The sequence below is a fragment of the Pinus tabuliformis genome, chromosome 1_2 (assembly GCF_031772625.1).
Source record: "Pinus tabuliformis cultivar Carrire ecotype Pingquan chromosome 1_2, CPIR1, whole genome shotgun sequence".
NCBI lineage: Eukaryota > Viridiplantae > Streptophyta > Pinopsida > Pinales > Pinaceae > Pinus > Pinus tabuliformis.
Window position 1 is genome coordinate 719,640,990 of NC_142298.1, and position 24,234 is coordinate 719,665,223.

The 24,234-nt window shown below is 33.2% G+C and overlaps 1 protein-coding gene across 1 annotated transcript; it reads right to left on the reverse strand.

Annotated features, from left to right (window-relative positions):
• Positions 1-1,411: 1,411 nt before the first annotated feature.
• LOC149207768 (uncharacterized) lies at positions 1,412-3,667 on the reverse strand. The gene is made up of 3 exons (XM_089398142.1): positions 2,789-3,667; positions 1,553-1,865; positions 1,412-1,467 (listed from the first exon to the last, which is right to left on the reverse strand). The coding sequence occupies exons 1-3, from the start codon at positions 3,623-3,625 to the stop codon at positions 1,412-1,414; spliced, it is 1,206 nt and encodes a 401-aa protein (XP_089254268.1). The 5' UTR covers positions 3,626-3,667.
• Positions 3,668-24,234: the final 20,567 nt, after the last annotated feature.

Below are 24,234 nucleotides of genomic sequence, written 5' to 3' on the forward strand. Positions count from 1 at the left end.
AAAATTAAGGATTTAAATATTAAAAACATTATTACATCAAAATTTATGGTTTCTTTGACTAGAGCAAAAAAACAAAATAAGCATGATTAAAATAAGAAGAAATTCTCATGAGTTTCAAAGAAAACATTGGCCAATTCCCAAAAGACTATGGATGATAGATTACCACTTTTCTAAATATTTGTCACACTACCAACTTTCTCTATATTTTGTATAAGAAAAATTATGGTGATTGTAATATTTTTCTTTATGATTTTTTAACATAGAAATAAAATGCTAAAAACTCTAAATACTCTCTTTCTTTGATCAAGATTTAATAAATTATTTCAATTATAATAAATATTAATCACCATCAACGACAAATTTGTTATTTTCAAAATATTTAATAAATTTAGAATTAAAAACATCCTTAACTTGATATATTTAAAATAAAAGAGTTGAAATTATGAGAAATTATAAAACAATATTAAGTATGATGTACACTAAAACCTCGAGATTGCACTACAATCTCCCATAGGAAGCTGCAAGATAACCTAAGTACAACCCAGTTAGTTATCAGAGTCTAAAACTTTAATTAAATTACAATTTAATTAACGAACAAAATTATTTTAATTTTTATGTCTGTCTTGGGTAGTTTAAGTGGCCATGGCAGTGGAATAAAGTCTCACAGAATCGTAAATGAAAAAGTCCTACCAAACCTAACAAAAAAAACTACTCTAATCTCCTTCTAATTCTTAAAATAAACAACTCCACTCTAATACCATTCGAAGAAATCCAGTAAATCCAGTCTCCTACCATTCTAGTTCTCGTGTTCGAATAAATCCAGTCTCCTACCACTCTAGTTCTCGTGAGAGTCCGAATACAAGGGAACCACTACACGGAGGGGCAAATCCACCATCTTCAACCTAAATATCTGGCCGAAGCACAAGATGTTGGCTGCAATTGCCCTTCACCCACTTCGACCCTCTTTATGTTGCACATGTTCTGTCCAATCGACAAACCTAATCAAAGACTTCAAAATTAGTTCAATTAGGTCCATTGTTTTTTACCAAGGACAAATGAAGTCGTGTAGTTATGACCTATGCCAAACTCAACCTGGCACACTAGGGTGCAGTAAAAACATGTCACCTTGATCTATATGTTTGATCTGAATCTTGAAAAATATCCAAGAGTACGAAAAAAATACAAAACCCTTTTATACAAAATATAAAGATATATGTTTTGGAATAAAAAACCCTTTTAATACACAAAGATATATATATGATTTCTGCTCTCAGAAGATCGAAAAGTGTGAATATATATATAGCTCAGACAGGAATTTGCAACCAAGGCTGCCCCGCCATTTTGTCGGTCTACACAACAGTGAAGAACGTTTTCTACAATTTCATTAACATCTTCTCAGGAGAAGAAAAGACTATAGTAATTGAGGCTTCGAATTTCGGACCAGCGCTACCTTGTCATGTTCACGGTCTGCAAAACAGTATAGAAGTTTTCTGCAATTTACTTAACATCTTTTATATAAATAGAAATACTATATTAACTGACATCGAATTACGGTCTGCATAACAGTACAGAACGTTTTCAGTAATTTCCTTAACATCGATGACAGGTTTATAATGGTTTTGGTCGTCAGATTCCGTCGCCGTAAGGTTTTGATCAGACCATTGAGCTGTACCTGCAATCTGGGTTTGAAGGAATAGGCGAACGTTGACGAACAACTGGACGCCCGCATGCGAACTGAGGGAATACAGGAAAAAAATGTTAGTTATTGGGATAGACAATAGAGAGAAAACCAGAATAATTGCAGAAGCGCATAGGACATGGACCTTCTGGCTCAATGTATGTAGACTGTTCTTCCATCCCTTGACCTAAAATCCAGGGGCAACAGCGAAGTATTTCAGAATTTGATTTTAAAAAATAAAAGGGTAAAAGTCTTAACAACAATAATTTTGTGTTTTTCTTTTCCAGAAAATTAGGTAGAGTATATATGTCTTTAGAGAGGTGAAAGTGTAGAGTATGTATATTTTTATAGATTTAACAATTAAATTTTTCGAGAGAGTAGATCGAAAGTAGATCAAATATGACATTTTTTCTATTAAATGGTCTTAAAATTATATAATAATAATAATAATAGATAATAATAGATAAGATGAAAAAGAAATATGGTATCTTCTGGAAAATAGAACTCAAACCATTAAAGTTTCTTCTATTCATCAGATTTTGAAACAAATGATTTTAGATTTTTGTAATCCATATTTATAATCATGTTGTTTTTCCAATTAATCACATTATTTAAATTTGGTTTAAGTTTGGAACAATCTAATATGGTTCATCTAATCACATCAAATCTTAATGATGTGATTAACCAAAAAACAACTTCATTCTAAATATTTTGAAATGTCAAACAATTTGTCTCTCCTAATTATCAGATTCCTAAATATTCCTAAAATTAATCTTCTTCCTAATTATCAGATTCCCTCCTAAGAAGTCAAGTGTTCAAAACCAGAGAAATAAAGTATATATGACCTGATAGACTTAGCAGTCATATTGCTGTCTCTAAGACTATGACCTTAAAATTAGATAATAATAATAATGGACGATTAAATTCTTAAATATTTCAAAAATCTACTATCTAAATAAATCTAACTACTTATTAATTTAATTGAGGATAAGATTTCTGGATATTCCAAAAATATGTTATCTATGTCATCTAACTAAATCTAATTAATTAACTTACTACATGATAATTAATATTGGTCAATAAAGAATATATTCTGCTTTCTCCTCTCACCATTTTAGCAAGTGCCGACGGCACTTTTTTTCCCGGTTGTTCTGAGGGACTGAAAAGTTGTTCGAAAGAGTTTACTGATACCATGTCCATTGAATCCCTGCGGGTGGTGGAGCTCAGGTTACGGTTGAGGTGGAGAGGATTTCTGTAAGAAGCTTCCTGGAGCCGAGGAGGAAGCGGTAACTTTGACTGTCCGAAATCATTTTGGGAAATTTCATGGTCCATTGATTTATCACCTCTTCCCCATTCGAAAAGGGAATTCGAGCGCTCCAAAGCAAAAGATTTGCTGCCCTCGTCCAAAGAGCGGTGGCTGGAACTAATCGAAGAGACTGATCTGTTATGCACTGCGGCTGAGCTGCGGTTCGCTACGGTCATCGTTATTGTCAATTTTACACCATTCTCGGGACGAGTGCTTCCATCACGTAAAACCCCACTGTCACTGTATATGTTTTTCATGATACAGTTCCTGAATTCACCCGTCAATTGGTCGACTTCATCTTCAACTTCTTTATTTGGCTGAGAGCTTATGACCCTTTTCTCGTCCGAATTTGCAGAGGAGAAATTCTCTGCGACGGCTTTCCCCGGTTCTTCATCACTATCATCATTTTCAATATCTGATGGCGCTCGAAGCGAGGGACTTCTGCGGAATCGTTTGTTCCCGAATGCATCCCTGTATAGAACAGTATCAGGATTATTGGTTTGCCCCGGAAGATCTGGTTTTCCATTTACAGTATTCACTCCGAAATCGGCTTCAGCTTTGGAGTGTCTGGAAAACTTACTGTCCTTCCCGAACACATGTTCCATGGAATCATTTCGAAATTGAAAGATATCAGACATCATAATAGACACTATACTTACGACTGTGCTAAAGTCGAAAACACATAGCTGAGAACTGGAACTATAAAAAAAAAACAAAACTTTTGGGACAACAATTCATTTAAAAGGAGGTGAAGCTACAGCTGTCCAACAGAGTTTCATGTCACTGAATATTAAATGGGATTAAATGGGTGTGCCTATTCTTGATTTGTTTCATGCCACTTGGAAAGTTTCATTATATCAGGTCGTTTCACACCGCATATTATTATATTTTAGATTCTCTATATAATAATGGCATGCCATCGTAGTTAGGAAGGCAGTGGTTTATAATGTGGTTTTTTATAAGTTTTTTGGGTGGGTTTTTCCGATTAAAATCTAGCAGTAATTTATTGGAATCTCAAGTTTGATAGTTAATTTATGCACGATTAAAGCAAGATGCTGCATCTAAATATACAATTAAAACCATTTTAAATAATACAATTCAAGATTTAACCTCCGTCACCAAAACTCTAAAAAATCACATTATAAACGACCCGTTATGAACTATGCTAAACTCACTCTGGCACGCTAGGGTTCTGAGAAAACATGTTTTCGTGATCTTGTGATGAAAATTTAGAGGCGACCTTAGGGTTTGCATTAAGTAAAGCACACATCATGTGAGGAAGACAACGTCGTTTTCTTTACGGCCGTTATTTGCATAGACAGTGCTCTGTCCAATGGGAAAAAAGTCTTACAAATTTTGTATGGAACTCTGTATGGAGTTGTCGTTTCTGAAATTTGAAGTATCATGCAATTTTGACATTTGCTATTTAGAAGCGTCACGAAAACAACATAGATCGCATTTTCGAATTTATTAATTATCGTGAATATTTGACAATCAGTTAGAAGCCTATGAAAACTACAGATATCGCATTTCAAAATTGCGAAATTTTTGACAATTTGGGAATTAACAGTGTCATGAATAACTATGTACATCGTAATAGTTTAATTGAGTAGAATATAGCTTTAATATTCTTACTTAAATAAACTCTTTAAATAGAAATTATGCTATACAGTAAATTACTTGAATCTTATACAGCATGCTGTTTTAAGGAAAAAAGCATTCTGGAGAAATTATATAGAAATGTTAGGGTGGATGTGTTTCTAATTTTTATTGAGGTTTATCATCAGTCGATAGAGTTTATAAAAGCATCAGCTTTAAAATTTCTATGTGATTTTTCTAGGAAGTCTTGATTTAAATCATAAATTATAGAAATATCTAATTTAAAATAATAATAAAAAATTATTTAAAAATGTTGTTTTGAGGTTTCTGCGGTTTGCACTGTGTGTAAAATTTTCTTCTGGAATTATCGCATTCATTGTTTTTAGAATCTATATTTCGAGCCATCCACATTGGCTCGAAACTTAGATTCTAAAAACAATAAATGCGAGGAAAAAAATAAATTACGGTGCCTCAAAACGTCCATTCTAAAAACAATGAATTGCGGGAAAAAATATATATATATATATATATATTAAAAACACATGTAAAATATTTATATGATTCTAGGCCATTTACAATGCAAGGTTGCTTTTATGAATTTTAAAACTATTTTCATATTTATATCAGTTTTTTATTAGGAATTGATATTCATCACAAGCTCAATTGGAACCATAGCATTGAGAAAAGGATTAATGGGGGGTGGAAAGCTTACTTTGGTCTTGAAAATAATTGTAAAATAGCAAACCTTGTAATGTGGGATAAAAAGAAGTTCCTCTTTGAAACTTTAGTCACTCTTGTTATCTTATATGGCTGTGAGGTTTGGGGTTGCAGCATCTCCAGAGAATCATGGAGAAAGATTGAGCAAATCTAGAAGCGTTTTATAACTTATAGCCTTGAAATTAAAAGTAATACACCCTATCCTATTCTCCTTATAGAAGCAGGTATTTCCCCTATTGAGAGCCTAGCTATTATAAGAAGGTCATCAACCCCACCCTAGAAGATCAAAAGTATCTCTCTATTTTAACTAGCTCAAAGAAGAAAATTAATATAGCGAAGATTGAAACGAATTCTCATGACCTCCATAGTGAAATAGGTCGTTGGGCAGTTCCTAAAATGCCATGGACGGAAAGGATCTGCCATATATGTGAGAATAGGAACATCTAGGATGAAAATCACTTCCTCTTAGAGTGCCCCGCGTATAACCACATTAGATCTCAGTTTCACAATCTTTGTTACAATACTGAGCTTCCTAGCCTTTTACAATGTCAAAATTATAGTGAGCTCGGGAAGTTTCTCTCCAAGCTTTTTGAGCATAAGAATAAAATCTTATATCAAAATAGATAATTTATTTTTTTAAATCTGACAGAACATTATTTGATCTCAGTAGACATTAACCACCACCATTATCATCATCATCAAATAAATTTAAAATAATAATTAAAATACTGATAATTTAATAAAACTAATATATTTATACTTAACCTTCAACCACTTATAATCTCTTGAAATATGATTTGATTATTATTTGAGGAATGCTGGATGCTTTACGTAATAGTTCATTATTTTTTTTCTTTTTCCACAGTTCAAATATGTTCCATCGCATGTCAATTATGGCTGGACCCAATGGCCCTATGAATAGTTCAAATATATCATTCACATGACATGTTAATTTTGGGTTGAACCAATGGACCTATGAATGCTTATGGACTTCTAAATTTGCCTAATATGCATATTAGATGGTTAATAGAGTAGGGAAGAAGACAATTTATATGAGGTAGGTTATTTAGGATAAATCGAAATTTAATCTTTTTATATAGAACTAGTTTCGTCAACTTTATGAAAATGTTGATAAAATGATTTATTTATTTTTTTGATAAGGATTTCCATCGATAAATTTTACATATTTTATGTGGTTAGAAAAATTAAATAATTTATTATTTGATATAGTTTTAAATATAAATATTAATATTTTTATAATTATAAAATATTTTTTTGGGATATATTTTTAAAAATATAATATATAAATGTAATATTTATTTAAAATTAGAATGTATGGGGTTTTGGATTGATGGTGAATGGGTGTATTGATAAGACACTCTTTACGATAGGTCACCGATTGAGATTTTCCTAAGTACTTAATATATATATATATGAATGAAAAATGTTATAAATTTTTTATTTTTTATTTTTTAAAAAATCAATTTAAATGTAATTTAATAATTATTTTCCATACATTTATAATGATAATAAAAATAAATTTATTTTTTATTAAAAATATTTTAATTTCAATTATGCAGCGAAATTATTGTTTATATAAATGTATATAAAAAATTATATTTTACACAAATAAATAAATATATATAGAAACTTTAGATTTTTATACATATTTTATTATATACATATATGTTGAAGAGATAGGAGAATTATATAGTGATATTGGGTATATATAAAATGGGGTTTGATTACCGATTTGATTAACGAAAAAATTTTCATTTGAATTTTCTTTCTCTTGTTTTTGATATAGCAAGTTTATGTTTCTGAAAGAAAGAGGGATTCGATTTTCTAAGTTATTTTGTTTTTATACAGTAAGTTTATGTGTCTCGAGGAGAGAGATTATTGGAAGGAATGACATTGAGGAATCAATGTAGATTTCAAAAAGAGTTACTTATTTTTGTAAAATATTTTAAGGATTCATTGATGAATGTTGAGTTAATGATGGAAGAGAATGAGTCCAAAATAAGGTGACCATATTGTTCGAAGATTTGAGCAAGCAAGGTATTTAGCGGAGTCCAGGTAGATGATATTTATGATAGGGAGAAAAACAACGGGTTTCTTTTACTTTTTCTCAATAAAGGGCAACCATGTAAATGAGTTTATGTGATGTAATTGTTCTTTTAATAAATTATTCATAATTCATCTTCTGAGTGAAATTATTCATGATTCATCACTTAAGTGAAATTAATTATGTTTAAAAGCTAGTATATATTAACGTTTTATAAATAACTTAATATATAAATTTATTTTATAATAATAATAAAAAATAATTATTCAATAAAAATAATGAATTTATTTAGATATTTTTATAGCCCGTGTTTTATTATAATATTTCAGGTGCTGAAAAACATTTCATAATAATAACTCATTTAAAAAAATTATTAGATATGAAGAATCATGCCATTGGAATTAATAAATTACAATAAATATGTGATATCATCTTTATAATATTATAAAGATGAATAAAAATTATAAATTCCATTTGAGAGGATAGTGGTTAGCATATTTTATGATTAATTTGTATAATTAGATTTATATGATAATAATAAATTAAAATAAATTATTTATATTATTGATAATATAGTTAAAATAAATAATTAATATAATTATATAAATTGAAGGGTTATTAAAATCTTATAAGTATTTATTGATAAATATTTTATATAAAAGTAATTATAATATTAATAAAATTATAAATTTATTATTATTATTAAAAAGAATTAATATATGTAAATGATAATGTTTTGGGATTAATCACATTATTAGGATGTCGTTGACATTTTAAATCAACTAATGTGGTTCATTTTTGTCACACTTTTGTTGAGAGAATGAACTTTGTCATGAGGATAAACCATAATAGTCAGTTTGAAACATGGACCAAATTCTAATGAAACCCTAATGATGTGATTAATCCGAAAGACTCATTTACAATATGGATCACAAAAGTATATCATCTAAAGTTAATATATGAATTGAAAACAAATATATTAAAAAAAACATGTAAAGTGATTTTTTTATTGTGGAAATTAGATCTACTTTACTATGGATATTCTTCGTCTATATATAGGTGTGTTACAATATTATGGATCAATATCATATATTCTCAATACCATATATTATATATATATATGTTATTGGTTAGAATGACATTTTTCTATTTAATTTATTTAACTAAAATGATAAATAATATATAGTTAATTTTAAAAAGCTCTAAGGGATAGTTTAGTTGATCGAGTTTTTGGTCGCTAGGTTAAATTTCCTCAACGCCATTGGGTTAAGCCTTTGCTAATTTGAAAGATAGATAAATCTCTTGAAATTGATCTACCTAAATTTTCCGATAAATATAGCAACGACCACTCAATATTTGTGAACCACCTTAAAAAATACATAACTAATTTAATTATAAGAACTTTATTCTAAAATAAACAAACCTATAGAAACAAAAATTAAAACCAAAAACTATAACTTAATAATAATAATAAAAATAAATCGTACGGGACAAGACATGACAGAAAGACTTCGTAAAGTAAGGGGCATTTAAGGCCTTCAAACCAATGGAGAGGAAATGATAAGACGTTTTATAATAATAACTTTGTATAGATTCCATGTTCGGAGGAAGTGATGAACATCATTTATGGTTAACTTGGTGTATGTAATAATAAGGAAAGCTTGAATATGTTATAACAGAAGTTTTGTGTTAGCACTTCGCCTGCTGATTGACTGGCCGGGATGAAAAACATAAAGTCCGTACACTCCTTTGCGCTCCTAAATTCCATTCTTCTCTCCATTCAACTCTGGTTCCAAATACAGTTGATTTTTCCAGCCACCCATGAGAAGTTTAGTTTAGTCAACGTCCCCGTCTTAAACGGGATTAATTGACCATTGGGATAACCTAAAGTCGTTCTAGATTAAATCTCACTTTGATAATCAAATCAGAGAAAAATGACCTGAACCTCATAGGGAATCTTCAATCAACTGCTCCTGATTCATGCATTTACTTTCGCATCGTCCTGGTCATGACCCAGTCCACCCAATGTCATGACAAATATAAACTCTACTGCTTCGCTCCGTTGGATGATATACATTGGACTCCAGCTACTTCCTTTATTTTGCCCTATCAAGAATAAGAAAGTTGGTCCTATGGGGTTGCTTATAGTGAAAGAAAATAATTTTCAGCAGATGCCCACTACTTAACCAGATTCCTCTATCTTTAGGCTGGTTTGTTTTTTTTCTAATTTTTTTATTTGGTACAAAATTTCACATATTTTTTCTCGGTAGGTACTTTTAAGCTCTCTTTAAATTTACTTATATATTCAAAATATTATTTAACCAAAAAAGAATTTTCAATTCCATAAAAAGTGTATCATCAAATTTAAAAATAATTAAATAAAAACCAAAATAATTAAAATTCTAAAATACTTATCACTCCAAACTTTATAAAAGGCTTACTCTCACCCACTTGGTAACTTTGTTCCTACCATGTTTGAAAGTAATCAATATTATTCATTCATAGTCTCCCAATGTAACTCTACTCTTATTAATAAGAGTCAATTATGTTAATCAAGTTAAACATTATCCATGTGAATCAACTAAGTGGTCATTCTTGGTGGATGATAAGAAAAATTTTAAAATATTTAATGATACAAATGTTATTATTAATAAATAATAATAATATATTGTGAAGTGAGAATTGAACATAAATTTGTTCAACATTGTAATGTGAAAAATATTGTTGCAATGTGAAAATGAAATTATTGCAAAGTTACATTACATTGCAATTTATTTAGTATCATAATGTGATATTACAGAATGTGGCCAACTACATTTAATAATGTGGTTAATTTAATAATGTGGTTAGCAATGTTCAACTATGTTTGACTGTGTTTGACAATCAAAAGCAATCAACTTCGGTCAACAATAATCACCTATTAATATTACCAGTTAATTTGAATGATCATCAAATATGTTGTGGTATTGGAATGATTAAAAAATCTATCAAATATCGCAATCAAACAAACATTGTCATACTGTACATTACATTGCAATGCCACATTTAATGTGGTTAATTTAATAATGTGGTTAGCAGTCAAACATAATCACCTATTAATATTACTACTTATTTTTAATAATCATCAAATATGTTGTTGCATTAGAATGATTCAAAAATCTATCAAATATCGCAATCGAACAAACATTGTCATAGATTTACATTACATTGAAATTTATTGAAAGTCATAATTCAACATTAGAAAATTAGTCAACTACATTTACTAATGCAGTTGACAATGTTGAACTATGTTTGATAGTCAACACTCCTCAACTTTTGTTAAGCACCATCTCCTATTAATATTATTAATTGATATTAATAATCAAACATAGGGAATGACAATGGTAAAAAAATGTGAACCTTTATAATCAACATTTAAATAGTTGACCATGGTCAAACTTGGTTAACCCTATGTTTACTATATTTAACAATAGTCAATTTTGACAACTAAATGATTGACAATGCTTGACAACCATGGTCAACCATTGACAATGGTTGAATATGGTCAACTATGGTAATCCATTGGCAACCATTGATAATGGTTGGCTATGGGAAACCATTTTCAATCATTGTCAATGATTGAGTATGGTCAACCATAGTCAAAGTAAACCTTTATATTCAATGTTTGAATAGTTCGACATGATCAAACTTGGTTAACCCTATGCTTACCATACGTAACAATAGTCGACCTTGACAACACGATTGATGATAATGTTTGAAAATCATGGTAAACCATTTTCATCCATTAACAATGGTTGAGTATGGTCAACCATGGTCAACCATTAGCAATCTTTTTCAACCATTAACAATAGTTGAATATGGTCAACCACAGATAAACATTGTCAACCATTGACAGTGGCTAACTATGGTAAACTATTGTTAACCATGGTCAACCATGGTTAGTCATTATCAATTGTGGTCAGCCATGTTCAACTGTTAACAATGGCCAAGCATTATCAACCATGGTAAACCATTAACTATGGTCAACAATGGTCAATCATGGTCAAGCATGGTCAACTATTGTTAACCATTGACAATGGTCAATCACGGTCAACCATTGTCAACTTGTCAATGGTTGACTATGGTCAACCATTATCAGGCATTGTCAATGGTTGGATATGATCAACCACTGTCTACCATGGTTAACCTTATCAACTTTGATCAACCTCATCAACTCTTGTCAACCATGATCAATAAATCTACCTTATACATATTGGCTATCACTAACACAACCACATTTACTAATATAGTTAATATACATTCATTGGCGACATTTTCCACCTTCTATATATAAATCAATGTATGAAATATATCAACCATATTAATATATGTAATTGTGGTAATATATAAATAAAAAAAAAAAAAAATCATATATATAACTAACTTTATTTACTTATTTATTTATATGGAAAAAAGCGTATTCGGTGGGCATTTTGCTATGGTTATGAATGATTCAACTTTTAGGAAGAGATTTAAAGTGTTTTATATTAGATAAACGAAAAATAAATCAAAATTGCATGATATTAAAAATATTATTCTAAATCATATAATGTAATATATATGTTTCTCACTATGCTTTGGAAAGAAAGGCGCACACAGCCGGTAGGACTCCAATGATTATTAATGATTCGGCTTTCAATGGTTCATTCTCATCCAATATATTAAAACAATTAATGTATGAGTTAAAAGAACAAAGTTGTTTTTAGTGCGATTTTTTTGAAGTTTGAAGTTGTCGGTGTCAGAATTTGGTGGAAAAAAATGTGGTGAAATCTTGATTTGTGTTAAACTAGATTTTTGATTGTATATATGGATTCAACACCTTGAAAAACCCCAGGGTACTTCTATTGTGGAGGGGATACCCATCGAACTTGTAGTTTTGATGAATTCCTGCCAAATTTTAGAGAAATTAGACTAGAAAAATCAACCAGAAAAACTTCCAAAAAATCACAACTTGTAAAGAACAATATAATTAAAAAAAATATAAATTATAATAAAAATATTATTTCAAAAATGAAGTACAATAAGAAATGAAAAAATATCATAAAAATTTATTGAATAAATTAATTTAAAAATAAAAATTAAATAAATTAGTAAAAAATTATTATTGTGAAACCTATTATTAGAAAATAAAGAAAAACTGCTTAAAACATCACCTTAAGAGGGTTCTCCACATGTTCAACACTAGATAGACAATCAACCCTAAGGATTCAATTTCATGTATCTTTTATAATATGTATTTTATAAATAATATAACACATAGATATAATATTAACTCTCTCTCTCTCTCTATATATATATTGTTAAATTATTTATGTCATCTAGATTAATTGGTTTGTTTTGAGTGGATTTAGTTTTAATAAATTAATTAGTTTGGTTTGAGTGGATTTAGTCTCAATTAGGGTTTAGGGTTAAATTTATTGAGAGAGATTGATGATGAGAAATATTATAGAGAATTAGAAACTATCACAAAGAATATCTAAATACACAATTTTAGTGATAAACATTTCATTGTGAATTAATCTTTATGTTTTCATCTAAAAATAAACTTAAACTTAATCTAGGCTAAACCTAATCATAACAAAAGAAAGAAAAATACTAAATTAATCTAATATCATTAAAATAAGTAATAATAAACACTGAAATTTTGATTTCTAAAATAATAATAAAAAAAAAAAAACAAAACAAAAATCAATTAATGTATTCATATATTTTCAATATAAAAGATAAATTTTAATAATAATAAAAAAAAAAACTATTTTTTTCATAATTAGCAAATCCATTTTATTTACTATAAAATTTCTTTAATATTTAACATAATGAAATTAACTATACACCAATTCAATGAATAGAATAATAATTCCCATAAACGATAAATCCAATAGAGTATATATCCTAATTTAAAATTTTTGATATATTAAAATAGAGTATAAATTTAACAAGCGTTTTTCTGTCAACTAAATAGGTTTTTTTAAGTATTATTCTCCTCACATTCTAATTTTTTTTTTTATCATTGAAATAGTATATATTATATGCAATTTTATTATTTTTTGTGGGTCATAAACAAAAGAGAAATATTTTAATTCATGAATAGAATTTGGCATAATACTGTTAAATTAAAAAAGGTTATATAAAATATTTGATGTTTTATACGTGGTAAACAATTTAAAAACATTAAAGGGAATATATATATATATATATATATATATATATATATTATTATTGCAGATTTTTATTTTTATTTTTATGTTTAGAAAATTTCCAAATTTTATATATTTTATCTTAGTGAATTATTGAAAAATAAAGTATTTTTAGTAAAACTCTCATTAATGAACCTAATGTAGCTTATAATAATTTTGTTCTTCACACGTGATTAAGTATGTTTTTTCTTAAGAATCCTCTCTCACATGCCACTATATTAGAAGGTATAGTAAATATTGCTTACCATATCTTAGAAATGCTTGGAAATTTTGTATATAACTTGGTGGAACAAAAAATTCCTCTATGCATATTTCATGGATGAACCCTCACAATTAATATGAATAGTATTAAAAATGCATGTGACTCTTTTAGGCAAGATTCAATTCCCAATGCAATCATCCAAATTTTGTCGCAAAGGCACATCCCATTGAGGCTATGGGCCCCACCAAAATAGTTAAGGTTCAAAAGGCGTCACCAACAAAATTGGCCAAAAGAAGGAAACAAAGCTACTACTATGATGAAAATTACTCCCTTGGACATAAATGTAAGGAACCAAAATTCTTTCAAATTGACGCTACTGAAAATAACTCAATCGTTGAAACTCCATCCACTAAATTTCCTTAGGAAGTGTTACACTAAAAAATGTCACCATGGCTATTTACAGTTGGTATGGCTCTATCAACAGTCATACTACCCTCTTAAGCAAGTCTTATGCCTCTGCTATTCATGTCAAACTCCAAGAAAGAGAGAAAGTCTTTATAAATATGTTTATCTCTGGGTACGCAGGTTCTCTCAAACCTTGCCTACGGGTACGCACCTATTGTTCATAAGGTCTGCGTCCAAGGACGCTCTGTATCTTAAGGGGCAGGCGCGTCCCTCTGAAAAGGTTAAAATGCGCAAGTTTTATCTTCAAAAACTTACTTGTGGTCATTTCTAGAGCATTCTAGAAGGTTGTTTGATGTGTATTGAGCGCCTCCAGATGGTTCATGCACTCCTATCAAAGAGGAACTTATCCCATCAATAAGGGAGTGATCCCATCCAAAGAGGGGACTATCCCATTGATGGTGGACCTGATTAACTTCCTCTTGAGCACTATAAAAAGAGGCATTGAGCCAGAAGGAAAAATGTTGAAAGCTATAGATTTCTAAGGGTAAATGCTGCAGGAATTAGGACTCCCATTTAGAAGCTTGTGAGGAGAGATTGTCATCTTTACTTGTTCTATTTGGAAGTGGGTGAGCTTTGTCAAAGTAGAGGAAGACTCTTGTGGACCCTGGAAGGAGCTTGCACAACACCAAGGCTCAGGTTGTAATGGTTCCTTTTGATTACCTTTAATGCAAATTGGTCCATTCTTCTCAATAACTTGTTGTTTATGGGTTATTTCATGTACTCCTTGGTCTATGTGTTGAATATGCTTTGTTTTATGTTATAATCAGGTGCTATTTAATTGTTTGACTGTTGGTGATTGCAGGTTTTGGAGAAAAGGAGGAGCTCATCCAGATCAACAAAGCTTGGACTTCTACAACAGCGTTTGGACAAAGGTAAGAACGAAACACTTGATTTCTCATATCATAATGTATGTTTAGAGAAGGATAGCTCCAGTTTGTTTTGTTTGTCATTAGAATGTCTTAGACTTCTAGGAAGGTCAGTTGTGTCCGCACCCTTGACTGATTCCGTGTGACAAATTGGCGACTCCGCTGGGGATAGATTCCATTGATGAGAAGAGTCTTTTCTTTTGTGTGAACTTTGCTTTGAGAAAATTGGTTTATTTTTCTGGTTTTGGCTCTGTGACTTTGTTTTTGGGTGGGTTAGCTTAGGGTTAGTTTCATTTTAGTTTTTCTTGAATTTTCCAGTAGGACGCACCCTCTGAGTATTGCACAGTGCGTCCCTGGACGCACTGTCGCTGTGTGCACAGTGCGGGCCCGCACCTGTCTTAACGGGTTGCCTGCGTCCCCTGCTGAAATTTGAGAAAATTCCATTTTTTGTATTTTTGCTCTTAGATTTTGCTTTTTCTTAGTTTTTACTGCCCAGATCCACTAATTACCTGCCATAAATCTTCACCTAAGCTTGTTTCATTGGCATTCCTGCTTTAAGCTTTCATCAATTGGGTGTTTTGAGTCTCTTTCTTGAGAAATTCTTGATTTGTTTTCCTTTGGTCATTACTTAGAGGTTTCTATCAGTCCTTTCACAATTTTGGATCTTTTTGCTTCTTGTGTATGAGTGTTAATCGCCTTTGAGTGTTTTTATTTTTGATCTTTGGAACTCTCACCCAATTTTCTCAACTTGCACTTGATTGGTTCTTAGATCACATTAGAATCATCTTGTGTTTGAGAATTCTCTTGCATAGATCACATTTGCATAATTAGAATTCTCATTTTCGGAATATGAATGAAAAATGTGCATAGATTACACTTGCATACTTTTCAAGTGAATTGTGCTTAGATTACCATTGCATAGTTTACATTCTGAAAAATCAATCGTAGATTTAGATCAGTTTTCTTTGATTTGAATTTACACAAAATAGAAAATAAAAAATGGTTTGGAATTGATTTGCATTAGTTTTTCTTGATGAAATTAGTGCATTAGAGAATTTGTTATATTTTCTCTTAGTGATCAATTTTTTGCATTGTTGGAAGTGAATGGAAACTCTCTCCTTACTTTAGTTAGGATTCATCGAATTGAAAAGATTACATTATCATATTTGATTGCATTCAGTTGAGTCGGGTCATAACACCATTGGTTTCATATCCATTTACCCATTTGAGTAATAACAGCCTTAATAACATAGCGCTTAATTAAAATTCATCTAGTAATTTTTACATTTCTAGGGCTCTGATACACCAACATAGCTTAGGCTAGTGTCTTGGAGTAGGAGAGTAATTAACTCTCCAAGACAGTAAAACCAAACAAGTAGCTGATCTTGTGATAGAATCAAATCCAATTGTTACATTTACACTCTGGGAAAGCTCCTCTTAAAGGAGAAGCACGAGCTCGTGTCCGAACCAGTGAGGGGATCCATCCTCCCTCGTTGGGAATGACGCCAGACAGTACGTATTACAAATGGTAAACCTCGGATTAACCATTGTCGAGGAGCCAGGGGTCACTTGTCGGTAAACCTTGGATTATTTTCAAGGAGCCGACAAGGGGATTGAGCTTGCTACTCTGCCCTTGCGTGCTGTCGGAGTTTAGACTGTTCCCCCAGGTGCATTTGTTGCGGTTGGTAACCTTAGTGGCCATTATCTTTAGGATTCTACCGAGGTGACGGTGGAGGGAAGGTCCCACTGTACCTGGAGCAGACGTCGGCTATACTCACTTGGATTTTCTGGGGGTTCACTTCACTCGAGACGGTTAAAGTGGAGGAACTTGGTCCAGTCTATTCATTAAGCAGGTTGCCGGGGTAACTGTTCCACCCGCCATTTCTGTACTGAATTCTACGAGGTTGGGCTTCATCACCAACTAGTGTTTTCGGTCCGGAGAGCTTACTGTTTGTGTGTGGTTTGACTCCTATATTTGATAGCGCGTGTTAATTTTTTTGTTTTTACTTTTAGAGACCATAGGTGTGAATTGTGAATTTTAATTGTTAGGTGTGAATTGTGACTTGTTAATTTTAGTTTTAAATTGTTAATAAAATTCACTGAAGTTGAATATAATGGCAAATGTTCCAGAATTTATCAACCTAGGAACCCCTCCTAATGAGAATCCTAGTACTTTTCCTTACTTTGGAAATGTTGGTCCTCCTTATATGGCTACTTTGTCATTACCTGGATTTACAATAGGTTTACCGATATGGTTATTTTCAACTTCGTTGGCCCAAAATACTCCAATTATTCAACCTCAACCGAATGCTTCTCCTTCACAGGGTTCACCATCTCAACATCACCAACCTTCTGTTGACCCTTTACCTTCTTCACCTAATTTTTCTTCCTCCATTTCTTCCTCTTCGCCTGGTAAAAGCCTTGTTGCTAGTAACCAGGAGGCTAAGAAGAAGAAGAAAGGGAAGAAGAAGAAGAAGAAGAAGAAGCAAGATAAGAAAGAAGTCAACCAACCAACCACGACTGTAAGTGTTAGTGGTGTTGAGGAAAACTCCAACATGCAACGTAAACCAAAATACCCTTGCAGGCTTTGTAAGGGTGACCACTTCCTTGTCAATTGTCCTGGTATTCCAAAGGTCTTGGAAGTATGGTCAAAAAACTCTCATCAAATTTCCATTGATCCATCAACCAGTGATAGTCAGGTTCCTGGGAAAAAGGGTAAGGTTAGGTTTCCTTGTAAGTTATGCAAAGGGAGTCATCAAACTCACATTTGCCCTCACATGGATGAAGCCTCGAAATTGTTGGAAAACCTTACTGTTCCACAACAAGAATTTCCAACTGGTTACCGTAAACTTTCTCCCAACCTACCGTCAACTGACAGAGTGATTGATCTAAATTCAAGTACAGTCGATCACACTCTCCCATTGGAGAGTGAAACTCATGTCACTCAGGTTGATGATCAATTAGTTGATCAAGTGGTCGATTCAATTTCACAAAGAGTCGATCCCACTTTCCCTTTAGAGAGTGAATTTCATACCTCTCAGGTTCTTCTTGTTACATCAGATTCTTCTACGCCAGGGGGCATTTCACCTGTTTCTACAGAACCCCCTCCAAGTAGTGAGGTCTTTTCCTTTGATTGGAATAGACTGACAGAACCTCGTCTTCCTTCCTCCATCCCTTTCCAAATCATTGTTAAGGCTGGTAGTAGGGACATACATCGTACTCAGGTAGATGAAGGTGCTTCTGTTAGTATTTTATCCTCAACTATTTGGAAAGCTTTGGGTTCCCCTCAGCTTGCGCCTATTACACAGAATCTGAAAGCTTTTAACAGAACCATTAGTGAACCTTTAGGGATCCTTCCTAAGTTTTCTATTACCTTGGAAGGTAAAACTGTCTGTATTGATCTTATGGTAGTTCGAGGTCCCTTGGATTTCAATTTACTCCTTGGACGAGACTATGTTTATGCAATGAAAGCTGTCGTATCGACACTCTTTCGCGTGATGTCTTTCCCTCACAATGGCAGTATTGTGACTGTAGACCAGCTTTCGTTCCCTAGTCTTGTTTCAACTACCAATAATATGAAACCCCTAAATGTTCCTGATTCTAAAGTGGTATCTACCCTGCCACGGGTTAATTATGTGGCAACTGGTCCCATGTTTTCAGTTACCGATGTAAGTGAGCCTCTCGCTGTTTGCTCATCTTCCTTTGATTTAGATCTGGTAATTGACATGGAAAACTCTATGGGATTACTTGAACACGATGTTCTTCTCCCTTTTGAGTCCCTTGACATGTGTTCCTTCCAGAGAAGTATTCTTCCTTCTGATGAAGATCTCTTGGAAGCCATGATCAAGGTGTGTCCATTGACATGTCATTCCTCCAGTTGGAAGTCATGATCAGGAGCGCGAGGATAGTTTTTTCCTGTACCAACCTCGTTAAAAAATGAAACAGGCTGCAGTGAGGAAAATTCCTTTTACTGTGTCAACCTTGTTAAAAAATGAATCAATGTAGGTGAGGAAAGTTCTTTTTACTGTGTCAACCTCGTTAAAAAATGAATCAGTGTATGTGAGGATAGTTTCTTCTAGTCTCAACCTCGTTAAAAAATGAAACTGGAAGTCATGAGCATAGTTCCTTGTCTTGTGTCAAGCTCATTAAAAAATGAAACAAGGAGTTGTGAGGAAAGTTCATTTTACTGTGTCAACCTCATTAAAAAATGAATCAGTGTGTACGAGGAAAGTTCCTTTTACTGTGTCAACCTCGTTAAAAAATGAATCAGTGTATGTGAGGACAGTTCCTAATACTGAGTCAACCTCGTTAAAAAATGAATCAGGGTTATGAGGATGGTTCCTATTACTGAGTCAACCTCGTTAAAAAATGAATCAGGTATGAGGATAGTTCTTTTCTTGTGTCAACCTCCTTAAAAATTAAACAACTCCCTTTTCAAGTTAAATATTGAAAGTAAACCTTCATTTCATCCAGCCGGTTGAATGCAATGAAGCCTGGGGGGCATGTACCTCGCTTTGCATCATTATGCTGGGGGCATGCGAACTTGGTGAGCATAGTTCCTTTTCTTGTGTCAAGCTCGTTAAAAAAAAAAAATGAAACAAGGGTAGGTTAAGTAAGTAGATTGTAGAGCGTAGTCATGAGCATAGTTCCTTGTCTTGTGTCAAGCTCGTTAAAAAATGAATCAAGGATTTTAGAGCACAGTTCCTTGTCTTGTGTCAAGCTCGTTAAAAAATGAATCAAGGTTTTTAGAGTAGAGTATTTGTTAGGTAGATTGTAGACAGTAGTTACGAGCATAGTTCCTTATCTTGTGTCAAGCTCGTTTAAAAATTGAAACAAGGGTTTTGAGGATAGTTCTTTTCTTGTGTCAACCTCACTAAAAAATGAAACAACTCCCACAAGTCTTTCCAAGATCTTGAAAGTAAAGCTTCATTCCATCCACCTCATTGAATGCAATGAAGCTTGGGGGGCATGTACCTCGTTTTGCGTCATTATGCTGGGGGCATGTGAACTTATAACAAGCATAGTTTTTCGTTTCAAGCTTGCATAAACATGAAACCGAATCCGAGCATAGTTCTTTTCCTGTGTCAAGCTCGTTAAAAAATGAAACAAATCCTCCTCTACTTGAGTCGAGAGATTGACTAGATCTCATAGATGTTAAGTATTTAGGTTAGTTATTTCAGTTTTTGCATAATTTTCTTACAGTTTTAGGTCGAGTCTTTCAAATGATCTCGTAACTCAACCTTCATTTCATCCAAATGGTTGAATGAAATGAAGCTGGGGGGCATGCGCTCTAGCAGTTATGCTTAGGGGGCATCAAACATAGTTTTTTCTCTGTTTCAAGCTTGTGAAAAAATGAAACTACTTTGAAGCATAGTTTTTATCCGTTTCAAGCTTTTGTAAAAATGAAACCTATCTCGAGTCAATTTCAGTTATTTTCAAGACTTGTTAAACTCATGAAAATACCGAGATTATTTTGCTATCTTTCATTCTCGTAAAACAAATGAAAATGCCGAGTTATTTCCGTCTCTTCCTGCTCGTAAATTAAATTGAAAGTCGGCCATATGAGTACATTTTTATCCCTTTTTCGAACTCATTAAAACTTACGAAAAAGTGAAAACCATGAGTACACTTTTATCCCTTTTTCGAACTCGTTAAAACTTATGAAAAAGTGAAACCTCAGAGTCATCTTTTAAGCCCTTTTCTGACTCCTAAAACATGAAAATATTGCCGAGCGTTTCTTTTACACTCGTTAAAACGGAATTAAAAGACGTTCTCCTTATAGCTCTTTTCTGACCGTAAAATCAGGAAAATATTGCCGTGTTTTTGTCGTTTCAAACTCGATACGGAAATAAAACGACCTGTCCTTGATCGCTTTTTACTTTTCAGGTCAGTGACACTAACTATGAAAGTACTCCTTGGTCGCAAGATCAAGTGGTTCCCCCAGGTATTATTTTATACTTTTTCGGGCTTGAGGGACACAAATTTACGAAAAAGTTCAACTTGGAGTTTCCTTAAGTTTTTCAGACTCTCAAAAATTGAAAAACGCCGAGTTTCTCCTATACTGGGCTCGTTAAACATTTCACAGTAAAGGACATGTTCAATTACAAACAGGAACGAACCACTCCTTCCTAGGGTTTGAATCAAAACTGGATTGGACTCATCCGAAGGATGAGCTTATAATCAAGCATATGTTATCCTCCTCAAGCTTGTTAAAAATAAAGAGGTACTTGCCAGAAATGGTGGGGGAAAAGAGAGAAGAATGAGCCTATTTGTTACCTTTTGTCTCAGAAGAAACTTTATTACCACTCTTGGACACGACACTTTTCATTCACCTGGGTTGGGAAATCCTTTACCTCACAGTTGATCAAACCACTTTTGAAAGTCTTCAACCGGGTTCCGGGGATTAACTTTAAGTTATTTAGCACCAAACCATCTGTCGTGTCGTTATGTGTCCAAGAGGTCTGCAAACAAAACTTTCATATGCAAAATACTTGTCATCCATTTGACCATCCCTGAGTCAGTCCTTACAGCAATATTTCTTCAACTTGAACAATGATTTCATGTTGTGGGCTTGCCCGCAACGGGTCACTTTCTATCGACATCAGCACATTATCTAGAGAGATGACTTAGGAATCGTCAGTACCTTGAAGTATGCATGCATCAATGGCAGGTTTCTCGCCTTTGACGTCAGTTTACATCATTGACTTTCGATCGAAGGATTCCGTTAAATGTTCGACACCAACTCATTCATTCACATCTCATGGATTGTACTAGGTACTTTGAGAACCATTGACATTACTGGTGGTCTCTCTCACGCTTGTTAACAGTTCACATCATCGACTGGTAATCAAGTGGTTTCTACCATGTTCGACATCGACTCATTTATTCGCATGGCTAGAATCGTACCAATTCGAGAAGTAGGAATGAAGACCCTGGATCAAATCTTTACCATCCAGGCTGCGAGGAGTTTTGTATTCATTATCTAAGTAGACTAATCTTAAACAGATGGCTGCGTCCATACTGTGTCTACAAAAGTCTATGATTATGATGTACGGAAAAATCATTCTTGTATCAGAGTAGTTAGTATGTTAGTTAAAGTTTTTATCTGAGTATGGGAATGCCTACCTCAGTGATGATATAATCTTATCCATGTATTTTGTGTTGAAAATTGCAGGTTCCAACCAGGTTCTCCACGAGATAATCCTCGAAATGATAAAGCGCTTCACCCTTCCTAGATAATACAAAACCCTAATCTATTCCAGGCTTCGCACTTTAGGGGGCAATCTGTTACACTAAAAAATGTCACCATGGCTATTTACAGTTGGTATGGCTCTATCAACAGTCATACTACCCTCTTAAGCAAGTCTTATGCCTCTGCTATTCATGTCAAACTCCAAGAAAGAGAGAAAGTCTTTATAAATATGTTTATCTCTGGGTACGCAGGTTCTCTCAAACCTTGCCTGCAGGTACGCACCTATTGTTCATAAGGTCTGTGTCCAAGGACGCTCTGTATCTAAAGGGGCAGGTGCGTTCCTCTGAAAAGGTTAAAATGCGCAAGTTTTATCTTCAAAAACTTGTGGTCATTTCTAGAGCATTCTAGAAGGTTGTTTGATGTGTATTGAGCGCCTCCAGATGGTTCATGCACTCCTATCAAAGGGGAACTTATCCCATCAATAAGGGAGTGATCCCATCCAAAGAGGGGACTATCCCATTGATGGTGGACCTGATTAACTTCCTCTTGAGCACTATAAAAAGAGGCATTGAGCCAGAAGGAAAAAGGTTGAAAGCTATAGATTTCTAAGGGTAAATGCTGCAGGAATTAAGACTCCCATTTAGAAGCTTCTGAGGAGAGATTGCCATCTTTACTTGTTCTATTTGGAAGTGGGTGAGCTTTGTCAAAGTAGAGGAAGACTCTTGTGGACCCTGGAAGGAGCTTGCACAACACCAAGGCTCAGGTTGTAATGGTTCCTTTTGATTACCTTTAATGCAAATTGGTCCATTCTTCTCAATAACTTGTTGTTTATGGGTTATTTCATGTACTCCTTGGTCTATGTGTTGAATATGCTTTGTTTTATGTTATAATCAGGTGCTATTTAATTGTTTGACTGTTGGTGATTGCAGGTTTTGGAGAAAAGGAGGAGCTCATCCAGATCAACAAAGCTTGGACTTCTACAACAGCGTTTGGACAAAGGTAAGAACGAAACACTTGATTTCTCATATCATAATGTATGTTTAGAGAAGGATAGCTCCAGTTTGTTTTGTTTGTCATTAGAATGTCTTAGACTTCTAGGAAGGTCAGTTGTGTCCGCACCCTTGACTGATTCCGTGTGACAGGAAGAAGCAAGTGAACCCTAAACCGACCCAGACAATGATCTCGTAATGACTCCAGATGAGCCGTTTATATCGCTACATGCCTTGGCTAGAATTTATTTGCCCTAGACTCTCAAAATATGATGTTATATTAAGCATCATACAGTAGTGGTGTTGATTGATAGTGGCAACACTCATAACTTTGTCCATAAGAGAGGAGGAAAAGTTGTTCATTTTTTTATACAGGTCACATCTAATTTCCAAGTCCTTATCGTTGATGGGGGGACCATGTAATGTGAAGGACATTGTGAGAATATTATGATTTAGGTGGGCGATTATCACTTCAAAACCAACATGTTTGTCAATGAAATGGGTGATTGTGACATTTTCCTTGGTGCTGAAAGGTTGCGCACACTAGGCCCTATCACAATCGATTTCCAGAAGTTATATCTGAGCTTTAAGAAAAACAACCACACTCATACATTGAGGGGACTCCAAGAAAGTGCTCCTACTATCATCAACTCACATTGAATGAGTAAGCTTTTAAAAGAGGGCCATCGAGGCCATTGAATTCACTCCTCCTCATATTCATCCTAACATGCAACAGGTATTAGTGCGCCAACAATGGGTCTTTAACAAACCTAACGAACTCTAACCTTCTAAGGGTGAACATGATCATCATATCCCTTTGGTCCCAGGTGCCCAAATGAAAAATGTACTCCCATATCAATATCCTTTTGCACACAAGGACGAGATTGAAAAAATCATGAAGGAACTCCCCGAAGCAGGT